The 19,119-nt window shown below is 35.2% G+C and overlaps 1 protein-coding gene across 1 annotated transcript in view; it reads left to right on the top strand.

Annotated features, from left to right (window-relative positions):
- The window catches only part of UGGT2 (UDP-glucose glycoprotein glucosyltransferase 2), a 71,596-nt gene extending 52,975 nt beyond the window's left edge, over positions 1-18,621 (top strand). Inside the window, exons 26-36 of the mRNA XM_077781487.1 lie at positions 2,423-2,502; positions 3,920-4,109; positions 4,922-5,080; positions 6,300-6,385; positions 10,490-10,574; positions 11,984-12,069; positions 14,858-14,953; positions 16,097-16,181; positions 16,585-16,767; positions 17,962-18,122; positions 18,407-18,621. Coding sequence (XP_077637613.1) covers positions 2,423-2,502; positions 3,920-4,109; positions 4,922-5,080; positions 6,300-6,385; positions 10,490-10,574; positions 11,984-12,069; positions 14,858-14,953; positions 16,097-16,181; positions 16,585-16,767; positions 17,962-18,122; positions 18,407-18,602 — 1,407 coding nt within the window. The 3' untranslated portion in view covers positions 18,603-18,621. The remainder of the gene's footprint in view (positions 1-2,422; positions 2,503-3,919; positions 4,110-4,921; positions 5,081-6,299; positions 6,386-10,489; positions 10,575-11,983; positions 12,070-14,857; positions 14,954-16,096; positions 16,182-16,584; positions 16,768-17,961; positions 18,123-18,406) is intronic.
- The last annotated feature ends 498 nt before the right edge of the window (positions 18,622-19,119 follow it).

Raw genomic sequence — 19,119 nt, 5'->3', positions numbered from 1 at the left:
AATCACAGTTGTTTTTCAGCTGTCTGCCAGGGTCTAGAATGCTTCAGACCAAGGCCTGGAACCTCTAAAAATGTCTGAGAGACATTTTGAGTTCCCACAACTATTCCATCCCTAAATTAAAAGGAATCTCTGAAGGAGCCCCTTTTGGTGATCTAGTCTGATTTCCTATATAATGCATGTCACAGGATTCCTTTTTCACAATTATTATTTGAAGTAGAAGTAATGTTTAATGAGTTCCTAGTTTAAATATTACCAAGCAGTTGTGTACAGATTAGAGCTCCTACTGAGATTTTTCAGTGGCTAATTAACCTTACTGTTAAACTCAGACTTGGAATTACAGATTTTTGTTTAGATCCATGCTGCAAGCATTGATGTTCTCATCATTTTGCCAGTTCTGTTGAAGATTCTATTATAAGTTTGCTTTCAGTGCAGATGGTTTGTATTGTCCTGAGGTTTACAAACAATTCCAAGTGACTGAATAATCATGGTTTACTGAGTTACTGTTCTTCAGACAAGTTGTGGTAACTCAAGTAAGTGTCTTGCAAATGACTTTTTATTATGCACATGCATAATAAAACTAGTTTTTGAATAATTTCCTCCTGAAATATTTCAGCCATGTTGTACAGTGTTCCCTGAACTAAATTTCTATGCTCTTTGAATTTTCTTACTTAAAACAGACTGAACTCTTCAAGTATCCTATAAAAGAGTCTTCCTAATTTTGTCACCATTTTCATGTGTTAGCTAAAATGCTCTGGTTTCTGGTGTCCTCAGAAGCCCTAAATAACAGAACCAAGTTCAGTATTTCAGAAACTGTATTGTTGAAAAACGCAGAGATAATGAATTATTGTCTTATTTGTCATTTCCTATTTAAAGTCCTTTGAAATGTTAATTAAGAATGGTGCTTTTTTTGGTTTTGGCTACTGTACTAAATTTCATGGTCAGCTGATGAATTGGGATGATGCATCAGCCTTCTTTAAGATAATTTCATTCTATACACAGAAGCCTATCAATACAGATTGCTGAAGAATCATTCTTGCTATTGGATGAGGGTTTTTTTTTTGTTTGAAGATGAAGTCCATACAGGCTATTATCATTCTTTTTATTCTGAATGGTAGATAGATATCTGAGTCACTTTGACCTCTATTTTGATTTTGGTGGTTTTAAACTTTTATCATGTAATGCTTTCCCTTCTCATGCTTTCAGTGCTCTTAGGTTCTCATTTCCTGCTTCTTCATTTGTTCACACCAATATTCTATTCCCTACTCTTTGTTTTTTATTCAAGAGTTTTTCAGTGATGGTATTCAGGTGACACCAAAGATGAGAATAAGAAACTAGGAATAGAACAGGTCCCTAGGACTAAGTAAAGTTACAACATTGTAGTAAAGAATGTGTGTTTAAGCCATGGGTTGAACTGAGGAAAGAAAAATTATAGTTATAATAAAAGAGAGATTTAATGATGACTATTGTATTGCTTTGATCCCAATTTATCTGCTATTGTAATAATTTTAGATATTAGCCTTATTAGTATTGGTGTTATAACTTAGCTTTTATGTCTTACTGGCCTTTCTAATATCCATAAATGTAGGCACAGCTGCTTTATGCTTTCAGGTAAGCACTTTGTGTCAGAAACCACAGAAATGAGGTAATTTGTTAAAGGTTTTTATGAGTGCTTTAAATAAATTACTAACTTTTTTAGCTTTAAGCAAAACAAAATAGATTGCTCACAAAAATAAGAAAAAAAAATACTATCCTAATATTATGGTTCCTATATAACAGCATCCAGAACATTACTATTTTAGAAATTAACAGATGAAGAAACTGAGAGAAAAAAAATAGAAATATGTTAACTTACCAAAATGTTTTGAAGTTAATTCAATGGTTTAATACATCATTAATCTATTGCTGACATTTAAAGTTATTAAATAATTGAGTATTAAAATAGTTCTCTGAACTTCACTATATTTAACAATTTTCCATATACTACAACTATTTTAATAAGAGTGAAAATAATTGTTTTAAGACTAGTTGTTGAATTAAAGGCATGTGTTTGTTGTATATGGAGACCTTCAAGTGTTTTAGAAACACAATGTAACAAGGGTGATAATATCTTTTACCCAAGTATTGGAAAATGGAGGAAGCTGCTCTTGAAAAAACTGCATGAGTAGGAGAAGACATTAATATTTTGACTATCAAGAATATCATGTGCTAAATCATGCAGTTTTAGGAAAGGGCATATCTTTATTTACAGTATCTGACAATAACCTTTACAATAACATACAGATAAATTTACATCTTTAAAGTTTTAGATTCCTGCTGAAAATTGAGAAATGGCGTGATGTCACAAGGGTAACTTTGACTTATTTTCAAAGTTTGGTGGTTACCAAGAACGATTTTTTTACAGAGATTTTTTTTTTTTCTGTAGGTACTCAAGGACATTATTAATATGAAACTTAGGTTATTTTTGAACTGCAGATCTAAGCTGTCCGAAGTGCCACTGAAGAGGTTAGTGGTTTGTAGCTTGTGATGCTCATTTTAGAAAAACAGCCTTAATGGCATATATTTTCTTAAAAAGTAAACATTGCTTTGTGTTTCTGAATTCTTTTTGTTGACTCATTTTTCACTGAATGTTACCTAAGCAGTTTGCACTTGTTTAGAGAAAAGTTCGTGTTCTAATGTGTCAAGTATGTTATCACAGGGAAGTGATCCAGTCCATCAAATGCATCTCTCATTAACAGGCCTTAAATAAATCAATAGTGTCTCTTTTATGCCTGTGAAGACTTGCAGAGGGGGATTATCTAAGTTGTTCCCTTCTTTACAGCCCACTGTTTGTGTAATGAATTGTACAGATTCAATACTCCTAGGAATTAAATTCATTTGAATAAATGTACAGTCTGCATTTGTTATATTGAGATGATGTTATATTTCATTGAGAATATGATAGCCTCAATGCATCTACTATAAATTGGAAATTTCTTTTATCTGTGTGTAAAAATCAGGGTTCACTACTTCAGTGATAGACATTTACATTGAAATTAATTCTCCCCAAGAGGATTTCTTTCCCTCTAAGAGAAATATTTAAGCACAGCCATTTCTTTGGCAGGTATAATCCTATATCCTATAATCCTATAATAAAAAAAAAAATATAAAAAAAAAATAAAACCTATAATCCTAACACCCATATTATCAATTGCCTGTGAAAGAGGCTGGTGGTAGTGCCTGTCTTTCAGTCAGTGGGTTGGAGAATTAGTCATTTGCTCACAAAATAGAAGTCCTTAGTTTTTATGCATTTTGAGAGGAATTACATCTCATGTTCCACAAGAGGGTCTTAATTATCAGTCTTCTGAGTGTCTTCTTGTGTGAACATCATTATGATGGCTTTTGAAGCTGGGCACTCTTCAGGTCTGGGTGCCTGCTTCTTTCCTTGTGTTTGGGAGAATTTTTATGTATGGAATAATTGGGGTAAGAGCTGGAGAGGAACAGAGAAACCCTACCCTTCTTCTGCTTTGTACTTGCTGCTGCTAGTGACAGTAGCCATTCTCAAAGACTTCTTATCCAATAGAGGTTAGTCCTTCTGCATAATTCAGTGGTACACATTCTGAGAATTCAAGGCTGCTAACAGTCAAGCTATGTAGATGCACCTCTTGGGTATTCACTTTCATAGCCCTTAGAATGTTAATGGAATATAAGCACATCTACAGAAAAATCACCAAAAGTGAATAGGTGTGTGTTCATCTACCAGCCCATTTGAGATGCTGTAGGTATTGTCTGATGATATTCCAAAAGAATAAGCTACTTTGCTTCCAAATTTCATCATACTTGGTAAATACTCACTATATTTGAAAATATTTTAGAAGAGCTTCATGTTTGACCTTTGTATTTCACTAAATGTTGGGGTTTTGTCACACTTATTTTTCAACAGCTTCTATCGTTTTGTTCTGGAACCAGAATTGACTTATGGAATCAATAAACACATTCCTTCTGAGCCTGTAGCAAAATTCCTAGAGTTGCCAGAATCACCTCTTTTGACCCTAAACATGATCACTCCTGAAAGCTGGTTGGTTGAAGCAGTAAATAGTTCCTGTGACCTTGATAACATTCATTTGCAGGAAGTAAGTAATAGATTGCAAACACTGTAAAACTTGTATTGATCCCTCTACTTCAAGAGGGAAGGGGAAATGTTGCAACATTTGTCTTGTTTATATTCTCTGGAAATACTTTCTTTGGTAATTGATTATTTAGGCAATATTTTACCATTTCTATTGTCATCATGTTTTGTTCATTTTCTCTCTTAAAAAAAATATAAGTCTTAAAGGAAAGCAATGGAATAGAAAAAAATCAGAATGCAAAGTACAAGTTAAAGCAATTTACCTGCTATACAGAGCTTTGTGTTTAGAGAAATACTACATTTAAGATAAAAGTAAAGCAATTAAAGGGTTCTTTGTGTTTCCTAGTTCTTGTAACCTAGGTAAATCTTCATATAAACTGGAATATTAATGTAGTTCACAATTTTTTCAGTTATTATTTAATTATATTTTAATCCCCCATCCTCAAAATCATAAGATTTGTTTGAGTCAATAAGCTTATGCAAAATATTGAGGGTGTTTGATTGACCAAAGCTGTGTGTTTTGAAAGTGTATTGTGAAAGTAAAGCTGGGAGTTACCTTACTAAGGCAGAGATGCCTCAGCTTCCTCAATGGTCAGTGGAATGAAGGTTTCTCCAGAGAGTCATCTTTCCTCTTTGTCTTGGATACCTGTTTTATAATTGAGTGAAGTTCCTTCTGGATGGACTTCTCTTGGTTTTTTTTTTGAATGTGGGAGTTACCTTGTGGTAAGTCCCACACAACATGTTTGTGGCTGTGATATTTTGTTTTTCCCACATGGTTAAGTTACATAATTTATTGATGAAGCATTCCTTCCACAGATAAAAGGGGCAGTTATAGCAGAATACGAGCTGGAATATATATTGCTTGAAGGACATTGCTTTGATGTGACAACTGGACAACCTCCTCGAGGGTTACAGTTCACTCTGGGCACAAAGAAGAGTCCTGTCATGGTTGATACTATTGTGATGGCCAACCTCGTAAGTACTTAGTACAGGAATAGTCATTACAATTGCACACTTCTTGTGAGAATTCTTCATGAGCATCTTGGTCTGTAAATCCATTTGTCTGTGTTGCAAGCTTAGTAATGCTAAAAGTAACAGGCACATCCTGGAGCTGAGCTCACCTCCAATTTGTTGAGCTTCCCCACCCCCAGCTCTTCTCCTGTGATGCAGTATAAGTTTGAATAAGCCTAATTTTATACTCTTACCTGAAGTGCCTAAACTGGCAGCCTTATTGCCTCTAGTAGGTGGTAGGAGGCAGTTATATTCAGGCTGAGATTCCCTGACAAATGGAAGGTATGATTCACGTTCTGATTAAAATAATCGTTTCTGTTACACAGTGATCCAGGCAAAAGAGGGCTCCCATTTTAGATGCTTCAGGTGAGTGCTTAGAGCCTTGATGGGGCATGTGCACCTGAGAATTTCTCTCATCTTGCCAAGTAATTATTTTTCGTGTTGGCAGTTTGTAGAACAGAAGACCATGTGACTTGTTAAGTGAAAGATTTATTTTCTGTTGGCTAAGGGGATTTGATAGAGAAGTATTTTGATGATTAAGACCTTTTACCTATCTGCTGTTCACTTGTCCTTGTTAATACTGTATCATAAGGAAGGAAATGCTTAATAAATTGTGAATCTTTGATTTTTGCACAAGTATTGAATATGATGGACTCAACAGTAGATGGTCTTTGGCATGATGAAACTTCTAACAATTCTTCGCATTTCAAAACTTGATCTCTGTGACTTTAACAAAGAGATAGCTGTTTACAGTGTTCCTAAAATGGGAAAGAATTGTGTTGACTTGGAAAGTTGTTCCAGACAAGAATTTTCAATTTCAAAGAAGCTTTTCAATTTTGGTCTGTTCAATAATTTATTTCTTTCCTGCTCTTTTACCTGGTGCTCTTTTACTGCTGTTCTTGGTGCAGTTTATGTATGCAGCTTAAATTCAGCTAGAAAAAACAGAGCACTGAAAGACATTAAAACAGACATGCAGGATTGGTGATAGTTGTTGCATCACCGACACACTTCTTTCAGGACTATAACATTTATCTTTAATAAATGTTGAGTAGTTGGGGTTTTTTGTATATGAAGATGGTTGAGCATTTATCTTTGATAAATGTTGAGTAGTTGGGGTTTTTTGTATATGAAGATGGTTTAGTCAAAAATGCAGCCAGAACAAGTGCCTGTCTTTTTTACTTAGGGGTATTTTCAGCTGAAAGCAAATCCAGGTGCTTGGACATTGAGATTGCGTAAAGGAAGATCTGAGGAGATTTATCAGGTTTTTTCGTAAGTATGAATCCATCATTTGGAAACAAAAATTAATCTGAAAGTGCAACATATTTTGAAAAGATCTGACAACACTGAAGGAAAGTGAGCAAAAATAGCATTAAAAAGTGCAAGATGGAAATGATGATTTAAAGTTTGTAAGGGATACCTTATTTCCTTGTATTGTTAGTTGTTGTTTGATGGCTTCATGTGTTTTTGAAGGCATTTCAGTATGTCGATGCATAATAAACCTAAGCTGCTCAGCTAGACTAGATGCTAGCAGTGTCCCTTACTATACAGTTGCACAGCTACCAGACAGTTTCCCTGTCAGTTCCATACATGGTTAGCATTGTCACACAATGGCTGTACCAAAATCTGTAGAAATGTCACTCATGTTGATTAATATTTTGGCATTCCCAACGTACTTAATATGTAATTTCAAGAGTATGTCCAATGGAACATTGCTCTCCAGAATTATATCTGGAACTGTCTGGAGGAAGTACCATAAATTTCCTTCTCATATTTTTTTTTCAGTCCTGAGGATGCCTCTGAATGCAGTATATTTATAGGTGGCATCTTTTTTTAACAGGAACATTGTAGTCATTTCAGTTCTAGACTTTTCAATTAATTCTGAGTGTGTCTTAGTTGTCTAAGTCATTTCAGTATCACTGTGGTTACACCTCCACCTTAGGATATCAAAGCACCCTTCATTTCAAGACCCTGGCTGCATGTTGATTGCACCACAATTCCCTCTCTTGGGAGAGGTAAACCTCTGTCCACAGAAAGGAAGTTGTATTGCCAGTCCTGTAATTGGCATTTAGGTGACATCTCTAAGGCTTCTGAGATGCCTTAGGTCTGTAATTTCCATGACTGATTTTCATGTAAAGGAATATATGTGCTCACCATCATTCCGACTATTCCTTAGAAGAATCACCTTTTCCCCATGTTTTATATAAACCTGTAGCCTATGAGAGCTTTCTCTTGAAGCTTTAGATCCTATTGCTTCTAGAGGAGCAATATTGTTTATTTAATTTAAGCTTCCGTTTTTCCTTTTTTTTTCCTTTTTCCTGTTATCTCTGTTCCCCCTCAAAGTAATTGTGTGGTTTGAAATAGGTCTGTTTCTTATAAAATATGTATTATTACTTGAAGCCCAAGAATACATAGTTCCATATGTTGTTAATTATAAGCTACTATTAAAAAACAAAAAACTTGATTAACCTCTTTGTGCTTTTGAACATTTAGTTAATATCAGTGTTGCAGGGAGAATTATTAATGGGATGTTAGATTCTTTCTATTTGTTTGCATTTTCAATTTGTTTTTTCCAGAAATCAGTTACAATCTGTTGAAAAAGCAGAAAAACATAGTCCTTACCCTTGGAGAGTCACCTAATTTCCACCAACTGCATCTGTACCATTTGTCTAATTTAGCATTTAATTCTTAAGAAATATAAAGTGATTTATATAAGATAGTATAGTTTAAAAAAATAATGTAATGCAGTGCAGTTGGGTTAAATAATGAAACAAAACCACTCTACATTCTAGCCTGGATCAAAGGAAATTCAAATTATCTGATGAGGTTTTGCTCATTTTCCCTCTGTAACATAAATGGACTTAATTGAACTCAGCTAAATTACTAAAAACTAATACCTCATGAGGAATCTAAACAATGTAGTTTATTTAATCTCACTATTCCAACTGTAGACTTAAAGTACAACAGGAAAAGTATGTTTGTGGGGCTGCACCAGGATCTTTGATATTTCATTTACAGTATTAATAGTACGAAGTTGCTATCAGAACTCAGGCAGCTGTTTGATAGGGTGGAATTTTGCTAAGAGCTATTGCAGTATATTCTCCATCCATATATATTAGTCACACCATCTCCTGTTGAACTGTGAAATGAGCCTGTTTTCTTTGAGGCACAGGCCTGTACATTATAAAGGGAGTTTTAGAATGTTCTATATCTCAGTATTTATCTTACTTGCTTCTCTCATAGTTGGAAGTAATTTATTTTTACTGTATGTAAATACATAACATTTGAAATAAGTTGCCTCTTTCTTAAAGACTGCTTCTAACAAGGATCATTATATTGATGCAGTCATGCTTGTAAATCATTTTGTTATTAATAAATTCCTATGAATATTAGGAAAATAAAAATTGTTACCCTCAGCAATAATCTGAGCACTGCTTATTATTGGGACTTTGTTGGTAGGAAAACAAGTAGGTATTGCAAGATAAGATTGCAGAAAATTATTTCTAGCTAAACATATCTATAAAATCCTGATGAATATTTTACTTTTTAAAAAGACAGGTAGATATATTAGATGTAAGATATAGTATTATTATATTTGGATGTCATGCAGACTGCCTAGCTGAAAGGTGTCTTCTATAACTTAGGCAAGGAGTTGTATGTTTGTTTCTTGGGCTTGAGGTTTTAAAGGATCTCCATTTCTTGAATCCAAATTCTTTTGTTTCCCAAATTATAACTTGTATTTTATTGGTACTTACTTGTATTTGTATTAAAAGCATGTAAGTGTTTTGAAGTTCAAGTTGGGACATAAAATGTCTGCTAGGCATGTTTAGCTTTTCACAGTTACATAGTATTAAGGTAGCTGTTATTACATATGTCAGTATGCAAGATGTTTTGCTTGGATTTAAGAAGGTTGTTAGTAGTAGGACAGAAATTCATCAGACTGAGTACTATGCAGAGTAAAACAATTGGCACTCCATAAAGATGGAGCCCACAGGGAGGCATCCATGAAAGAGATTTAGGGAGACAAAGCAATGTTGTTGAATTTACATCCAAATCATACACTGAGAATATTGCAAAGACTTTGGAAAATCATATTTATCAGCACAATACTCTATATCTACCTACAGAATTCATAGCATAGGGATTTTGAGGTGACTGAGGGAATAGCAGAGTAAACATTGGTTGTGTGAACTCTGAGGGCAAAAATGAAACATTGGGCTGAATGCTGCTATCAACAGTTTGTGTTTGGATCAAATTTTAATATTTTAGAACTTTTTAGTGACACACTTTATTTAAAATGGAATTAATATCTGAGCAGTATACATCCCTGTGATGCAAAGACCATTGGCTAGGTGTGCATATGTATGATATTTTAAAAGTGTGAAAACAAAACCACAATAAAGAGTGGAAAAGTTCAGGTAATTCTGAACATTGTTTTGTACAAGGATATGCCTCTCCATGAGACTTAGTGATTACAGGCACATTTTACAAAAAATGTGGTATGTATTAAATGAGTGTGTAAAATCCTACAGTGTTCAGGTAAGTGGTATGATACACACTGAAACAAGATTTAAATATTCCTGTTTTCTAGGGGAAAAAAAATGAAGCCTAAGGGGTAGCAGATTATTTTCTTAAACCCATTTTTTGTGGGTAGCTTTAGCAAGAGAAATCCACATAATGCTGATAAAAGACAGAAGGGATTGAAGGGGAAATATATGGGCTGTTGAGTTGTAAAAGCGAAAAAATTTGAAAATTATGTTGTTATTATAATGTATCACAGTGACATTTTTCATCTTAGCTACCCTTTGGACTGCAGTAGTTTGGAGACACCCGAATGTCTTTTAAGTGATGCTCAGTAGGGCAGAGGTTCATGTGATCCTTTCACAGCTGTGTCTTCAGGGGTACAGTTTCCAAAGCCAGCCAGCTGAAAATCAATACTCACTATCTCAGCACTGTGATGAAGCCTTCCCTCTACTTTTAAAAGCAGATATATTCTAAAAGTACACTTAATGCCATCACACAATTCCTATTTGAAAAAAAATATTCCCCTATTTGAAAAATAAATTGTTGTTTAATATTTGAATATTTTTATATATATAGTGCATAATAATATTTAGCTCTAGGTTACTGTAGTTTTTCATTGATTAGTAAATTTCCTGTGAAAATTCAAATTAAAAAGTTCAGGTGACAACTGTGGGCAATGTCCAGTGATGAGTAAAACTCAAAGTTTTTGAAGTTAAAATGTATTTAGATGCAAGTGAAGTAATTTTTTTCTGTAAATATAAGCAATTCTAAACCTTATTCTCTGATTAAACCCAAGTAACAATGCATATTTTAATGAGACAGTACATTTGCCTGGGTTTTTTTTCTTTACAGCCATGAAGGAACAGATTCTGTAGCCGACCTGACAGATGTTATTGTGGTATTAAACAACTTCAGAAGCAAAATTATCAAAGTTCAAGTACGTATGCAGTGTTTCCTGATATGAAATATTACTTATGCTTATGTGTCTCAGGCTATATTTAATTGAAATATGTATACTGAAATATATAATTTAGATTTTGTATAATTAAAGAGAAGGATGTGCAAATTAATGTAGTTAATTTGATCCAATTGGGTTATACTAATTGTGTGGGAGATTTGTTAAATAGCTGTTAAACATAGATAACATTTATCTCATCTAACTCGAGGTATCTAAGTGTGTAGTTTTGGTGACTTAAATTCCCTTTCTGCTTAGCAAGAGACAGTCCAAAGGATTGCTCTTTCCTGCTTATAAATGGATTTAAACCAAGAGAATGACCTTTTGAGACATCCATTTCCCTCCAGTGACTGAGGAGAGATTTTACATGAAGTCCAGATTCCGGAGTGGAAGTCAAAATCAGTTGTGTTAAATTTTACCCTAGGCGACCAAATTTGTGTCAACAAAATTGTTACTGCTATTGGATGCATCAAAACCAGCTAATGAAGCAGTAAGGAGAAAGATCCTCATAATACACTATTTTCCTATATATATTTGTAAATATTTTAAAACACTAGACATAAGTCTATTCCTCAGTCCTATTAATGAAAAATTTCCAGAAGCCAGGGAAAATGTGTAAGACTGGAGCATGATGAGCCTGTCTCTAAACCACAGAGAATGGGTAAAAGGGTGCCTAATTTGAGCCAAAATAGGAATATTATTCTGTGTGTGTGAAAAGTGGTATGTATTAAGCTTATAACTAGAATATGTAAGCTCTGCCATTCAGTTGAACTCCAGAATCACTTCACTGATATGTAGGATGTGGCTTCAGGAACATTGGCAAAAAAGACTCATGATTTAGTGTCAACAGAAATCTGTGTCATCTTGACAATATAAACATGTGAAATTAATATGATTAGATTCACACATTCAGGGTGTAAGAAGCTATTTGGTTTTCAAAAGCAATTAAATCTCTTTTAATCAAGGAAATTGAGATGGTAAATGAAATTAATTTTGAGCTGTTATAAGCATCTGGATAAGACAACAGAAATTACTTAGGTTGGATGCAAGAGAGCTTATGTTTCAGTGACAAATTTGTCACTTTCTCTTTGTGAAGGGCTTATGAAAATGACAATTTCCTTTCAGGTAAGTTCCATTGTGAGGTGCTATGCTTCTGCCAGCTAATGGCTGGATCACAAACTTGGGAGGAAAATTAGATAAAATTCACCACACTAGTAGTTGTTTTTTTGCATATAGATGTACAGAGGGCTTGAAACATGCTGGCTGATTTATTAATCATCATACTTAGTGGCTCTAGCCAGTTAGTACACCATAGTGGTGTCACAATACAAGTAGTAATTACTATCAACTACCTTCCCAAGTTGCACAAAAGCATTTCTTTTACTGACTAGGTACAGAAAAAGCCTGATAAAGTGAATGAAGAGCTTCTTACAGATGGAACAACAGGAAAAAAAGGAAATGTGGAATCAGTTGCAAGGTAATGCATAATTTGATTCTAATTCAGCTGTTCCGGGACATGTTTATTATTACTCATAGCAAGTAAATATTCTTACTTGATAGTGATACAAATGTGTAAAAAGTCTCTCCAAGGGATTTATAATGTAAATAAAAAAGGGGAAAGACAAGCTATAATGTCATGTAAATCTCCTTTTTTATTCCCTTCTTAATCCCTCCTTTGTATTTCCAGTTTCTCTTCATTTTCTCCTTTGGCTGTTTTTTTCATTTGGCTGTAGCAGGGAATCAGTCCCAGTGTGAAAATCTCAGCTGGTTATGTGATACTCAGATATGTCAAACTGAACATCAACAAGCAGACCAATGCTGCATGTCTGCTGCTGGACATAATTTATGAAATCTCAAGAAGTGTTTTTACCTTTTACTTTAAAGTTTGAGTTTTGTAAGTAATCGTAATAAGCATCTCAAGCATTACATTTGGGGCTAATAGCTTTGTAGTTTTTCTAATTTGCTATTTTGAACAAGACTTAAAAAAGTTTTCTTCAGTTTTCAGTAGCTTGGGCAATGATTGTCAGTGACAGACTGCTGAAGAAAATAAAGAAAAGGCATAGCAGTTCTACTTCATCTACTAATCACTTGGCTCCAGTCAGTCCTGTACACACACCTCTCTTGGTAGATCCAGGACTAGCTTCTGTTCCGGCTTTAAAATGTCTCATGAAAATGCCTCTTGTTCCACAAGTACCTTCAGACCTGAGATCATATTGAGTGTCTATTGCTGATTTTATGTTTATCACCATTTATCTACAGATGATTTTACTGTTACAATATAATAGAATCACAGAATATTAAGGGTTGGGAGCACCCTTGAAGATCATCTAGTCTCAAACCCCCTGCCATGGGCAGGAACACCTCCCACTAGAGCAGCTTGTTCAGAGCACCATCCCGCTTGGCTTTGGTCACTGCCAGGGATGGGACAGCCACAGCCTCACAGGACCTGTTCCAGTGTCTAACTACCCTCACACTAAAGAATTTCTTCCTGCTATCTGACCTAAATTTCCCCCTTTTCAGTTTGTACCCATATTGACTAGATTCAGAGACCCTCCCAAACACTATACTAAAACTCTGAAAAACTATTTGTACGCTGGACCCACATTGCTGCACAAAGGTGCCTCCTTTGAAGAATGATGTTAGTTGAAGGAATTTTTCATTGACTTCAAGCTTCCCGCTTCTAATTGGCTGCATCAAAGGATGTATGTGCAGATCAAAATCTTAACTCCCTCTAAGAAGGTTACAAGGCCAGAGATCTTTCAACCTTCCAGGGCTTGCCTTTTATCACAGTGGCATTCATCATGCTCTGAGCTTGGCTAGGCCAAGGAAACCCCTCACCCAGTAAAGTTTATTTGCTCTTCCCAGTGATTCAAGGTTGTGGCTCAAGGGCATTATTTGAGGCTGTCAGCCTTTTGCCATGTAGAATCTTGTCAAATACCCTTCTTTTCTGTTATCCCAGAATGAAAAGAATATCCACCAGCACACTGTTCACTACAGGAACCCACCTGTTCTCTAACATGGGAGATGTGCACATCACTTTGGCCAAGCCTTTTTATTCTTGAGCTGCCCTTCTTGAACTGATTGCTTTTCCCATGTGACCTTACAGGTCAGCCCAGCAGCTTTGGGAAATTTCTGCTTTCTGTAAAGCTTTACAGAATCAATATTTTCAAGATCCTTGCATCAAACCCCAATTTTCTTCTTTCACATGTGATGACTGCTTTATAAAGAACTTGGCATTCTTTCAGTCCTGCTATCACTAAATATAAGACAGGGACAAAAAGTCAGGAAGAAAGGAGACAGACTGCTTGGACCTGTGAACTGCAGTCTATTTAGCCTGTGAGAGTTCAATGCTTGTTGAGAGGTTGTCTGTCTTCTTTGAAGATGCCACACCATGCAGACAATGCCACTCCACTGATGTCTCTCTCTTTCACCATGCCTGAGTGAATAGAACTGGGTTTCTGAAAAGATTATTCACACCACTTAAACACATTGCAGCCTCTCAGCTATTTCTGAGGTTTCAGCTTTGTATCAGTGGAGTGATCTGAATTCTTTTGAATACATTGGAGATTTGAGACTTGTCTTATTTGCTCCTAAAGATTGTGAGGATATCTATTTTTACACTTTCTAAAGGATACTTTTAAAAGGGATTTAAAAGAAGAAAAAGCAATAGGCGTTGACTCATCAATCTAAGTGTGTGAGGAATGACTCATCTCACAAAAAAGACTATTGAGGTAAATTTCCAACAGTATCAAATGGCTTGATAACCATTTGATAACTATAACCAGTCTGGCTCTTCAGTTCTGAGGTCTCTGAAGCAGTGCCTGAGGGAGACTGCAGCCGCCATCCCCTGCCTCTGTGTGCTGGCAGGCACATGATTAAAAACCAGCCCTGGTAGACTTTGGTATTCAAAACAAGCAAAGCATGCTGTGAAACAGAAACAGAAACCTCTGTACAACATACCTTGAATACATAGGTTAGCTTCTAGGGAGAGGAATCGGAGTAATCTGAAGAAGAATTTAGCAAGTGTTACAAAAAACACTGGGAAATGCTGTCACCACAGATCTCTGAAAATTATGAGAGTATTCTGGGGAAGGTTATAACTCCTGAACCTAGGCATGTGCAGTGGAAGTAGAATGTAAGTGTATTTGTTTACTGCAGGATGTGTATTTCATTTATTTTTGATTCTTTGTGAGCTTAATGATAATTTAGTAGGATTTTTTCCTGCAGAATTTTTACTTTATATAATTACTTATAACAATTCTTAGATTTTCAGAAGACATTCCAACTGATGAGAAGGAAAAGAAGAGTGATATTAACATTTTTTCTGTTGCTTCAGGCCATTTATATGAACGTTTTTTAAGGTAAGGAAAGCAAAAAGGGGAAACAAGAATTTCATAGCAATACTCTGCATTTTGTTAGTAAAACTCAGCAACCTAAAGAAACTCACTTTTTAAACAACAACTAAATAATTTTCAAAACCAAGAAAAGTTATATACAGTGAGAACTAAATTAATCTTTAAGAACAAAGTGATTCAACATAGCATTATTCTTTGAAGGCAGAAAATGTATTTCATGTGTGAAGCACAAGCATGAAAGATGAAGCTCAGCCTCTCTGTGTAAAGACACAACAGAAGTGACTTCATTAGAGTTGTATCTATTTGTGTTTCATACAAACTGGATTTACTACATGCACATATGGCCTTACTTATCTCAGGGTCCTTTCAATGAGCAGTGACTGCTTTTAAGGAATTCTTACAGCGTTGCTGATCTCTTCACAACCATGTGTGTTACTTTCCTGATTTGAGCACTGGTGATTTGATGGCTGAGTCATCTGAAGTTTGAGCATTGTGTTTCTTTCCTTCAACCTGCAACCACTTTCATAAAGGGAAAGACACATTTACTTCAAAGGAGAAAAAGTTAATATTAAACGTCCTGCTTGCTGCTTTGTCTTATTTTTGAGTTCATTTTGCCTTGATTTTAAGGCAGACTTGACCTCTTTAAGGTTGTAAGTCACTGTTACCTGTCTGGTTACACCAAAGGCCATGATAGTGAAAAGAATTGAACCCAAAATAGTGATTTTTCCAGTTATTAAGGGTTTTCAGAAGAGGATCTGAGTTGAACTTTGCTTTTTTTTTCTTTTCAGCAATCTATTAAACTCAACCAATAGATTCTAAAATAAGTTATTTCAGTAGCCAAGTTAATATTTAAGGTACTAACTATCATTCTAATTTTGTCAGGCACCTCTCCTAGAATAAAACATGTTAATAGATCCACTTTTGAAATTGTTGCTTCTACTATTGCTTAACCAATCTGGATGAAATAAGGCCATCTCAAAGTACCCTTGAACACAAGCTCTTTCAAGCTTTTAATTAGAAGTATATAAAGATTTCTTCTTAAATTGGGTTAAAGAAATTGTAGTTAGAGTTTTAGTATTTTCTAAGTGCAGTTGAAATTTAATGACCCGTGTGTGTTTGTTTGTTTATTGTAGACTTATATTTCCACAGAATTATGATGCTTTCTGTCCTACGTCATACAAAAACACCAGTTAAATTTTGGTTTCTGAAAAACTATCTCTCCCCAACATTTAAGGTAGGAGAAAAGTCCTCCTCTTTTTCTTTTTCTTTAAAATTTTAAGTAAATTTTTTTAATTGCAGTTGAATAATTATCTAATTTAAAATAAACTTTCACAATGGAAAATAATCCCTGAATCTGTTAAATACCAGTGTTAGGTAAAAAGTTCTTCTCTTCTGTTACATGAAGCCCAGTGATAAATTATAATTTAATTTATTCCCTTTTGATAGTCTCCAAGAGAAGTGCCATTTCTATTGGTGTAGCTGAGGATACTGCTAAAACTAAGGGAACACTTTAAAACAACAAATTACATAGTCAGTAAGGCAAACACAGCTACAGCCTTGGAGCATTCACTCCTTTTCCTTTTGAGTCCTTGTGTGTCTCATATATGTGCCCCTGATGGTTTTTGTTCTTCTTCTAGGATGTAATTCCTCACATGGCTAAAAAGTATGGGTTCAAGTATGAGTTGGTCCAGTATAAGTGGCCCCGCTGGCTTTATCAACAGACAGAAAAACAAAGAATTATCTGGGGCTACAAAATTCTTTTCTTGGATGTTCTTTTCCCTTTGGCTGTGGATAAAATAATATTTGTCGATGCTGACCAGGTAAGAAAAGATAATGGCATACAACTGTATGAGGAATAAATTTGGGCTTAAATTGATCTAGTTTCATTCTCTGTGGCTGTTTTATTCAAATATTGATCTCAAAAGACTGTTGCAGTTGTACAGACAGAACCAGTGGTGTTGCAGAATGTAAATGCAAAAATTTCACTTGTCTTCAGTCATGTGGACATTGAGTTGTTCTGAATTTTCTGTGTGGAGAGAAAAGCATCTGGAGAGATGTGTGTGATCTTAAAGGTGCATTTCACTGAAAGCATATTGGAGTGATTCCATCTCTGGGCTGATTGTGAGAGGAATTCTCCACTGTGGCCAGTGTCTGAGATGACTTGGACCATTTAAACAAATTCTAGATGGCTGAAATTCTTCAAGATTAATCCTATCTCTATTTTAAATTTGCATGCAGTCTTTCATTCAGGAATGAACATTGTACAATGTACTGCCTCAGATGAGATTATCACAAGGTTATTAAAAACCTTGAGACAAATTTTGATGTATTTTGGTCCTTTCCCAAAGCTCAAGAATAAATTAAATTTAGAGGTAGCAATCAGACTGCAACTCTCTGTAATTTCATCTGGGTACACCATGTGGGAACACTGGTTATCACTCCTAACTACTGTAAGGACTTCTCTCTGCTCCCAGATAGCTAAAGCTTTTTTTACCACTGATAAATTAAGTGGGATTTGATAGAAGAATGATTGATTAACAAATAAAGGGAATTTGTAAAATGCCATTAAAACCCTTTTTTGAAAGTACTTTATCATTAGATACAAGGATTTATCAAAGGATGAAATAATTTTGGAGTGCCTATGGTGAGTAACAAATGAGGAGGATTCTTTAGAAGGCACATGATTGGAAGATTTCAAAAATTATGTGTCTTAACTGAGGAATGTTATATTGGGCAACCAGAAACACTAGTCTGTGATTTTAAATAATATTCCCAGTTTTATATCATTTAGTCAATAAATGTGTTACACAGATGGCCACTGTTATTATTTATTAATGTTTATCATAGTATTAATTTTTGAGCAATAATTTGGTATATATCTCCCAGTGGAATAGTTTATCTATACCCCACTGTTGTAGCATCTGAGGGTTTTTCTAAAATTAAAATTAAACATTATGAAGCCTGCTGCAATACCTACCCTTACAGAAACAGTACTAAATGATATTCTTATTTAGATTGTGAGGAGTGACCTGAAAGAGCTCAGAGACCTAGACCTGAATGGAGCTCCCTATGGATACACTCCTTTCTGTGACAGCCGCAGAGAGATGGATGGGTACCGCTTCTGGAAATCGGGATACTGGGCTTCACACCTCGGGAAAAGGAAATACCATATTAGGTAGGACAGCCCCTTACACTCTTCTTGTGCAGTTTGGGAATTTGATTAAAATCTGGGTGTTGGTGTTGATCACTGAGGCATTCAAGAGTCATTTTCAGTAAGAGATGAAGGTGACAAGAATTCTCATTACATAACTGATTTCACCATTTTATGGTAGTTTCAGCTACTTAATAAAGAAAAATACCCCTTCAGGATGGGAACATGTTTTGCTTTCTTGTTACTTTTATTACTGTTATCAAAACCCCTAGAAATCTTATTTCTTTGGGGTTTTTTATTCCTTTTAGTGCCTTGTATGTTGTGGACCTGAAGAAGTTCAGGAAGATTGCAGCTGGAGACAGGCTTCGGGGCCAGTACCAGGCTCTTAGTCAGGATCCAAACAGTCTGTCAAATCTTGATCAGGTATATATGGCTTTGAGCACTTTTGGGTTTATTTTCTTTATCTTTTGCAATATGCATGGAATATCCTGTATCTCAACATAAATGTTACATAATTCCAAAACGGTTTGCCATTTACTGCTGTTTTTGCCTATTTTCAGGAGTGTATATGAGCACAGTTCAGAAAGCTGCTTTATTTTAATTTACAAATGGGGAAAAACCCCAACTTACAGGACTTTTCACCTTTATTTGTAGTTGTTCTTTGTGCACTTATGTTTTTCTGATTATAATCCTACATTCTGATAATGGTAATTATATTCATGTTTAGCAAGAGCTTGTTTCCTTTTGCTTCTTTTTTTCCATTAACGTAAATTAAATTTTCTTTTGTAAATTAACTGCAAGTGCACTCTGGTTGCTGTACATGGTCACCTTGGAGTGGCTGGAGTTTGTCTCACTTTGGGTGAACCTCAGAAGCCTTCATAAGTGAGATTGTCCCTCCTTTTGGTGTTTTCCTTGTGGAATTAAGCACAAAAGATTTTTACCTGCCTCTAGCAGCAGGATCCCATGGTAGCAAAGCTCACATTGCTCAGTGCTTTTCCACACCCCTGCTCTGCAAGCAAGT

Source organism: Lonchura striata, chromosome 2 (genome assembly GCF_046129695.1).
Source record: "Lonchura striata isolate bLonStr1 chromosome 2, bLonStr1.mat, whole genome shotgun sequence".
NCBI lineage: Eukaryota > Metazoa > Chordata > Aves > Passeriformes > Estrildidae > Lonchura > Lonchura striata.
The sequence above is the reverse complement of the archived record's forward strand: the minus strand, read 5'-3'. Positions and strand labels throughout refer to the sequence as shown.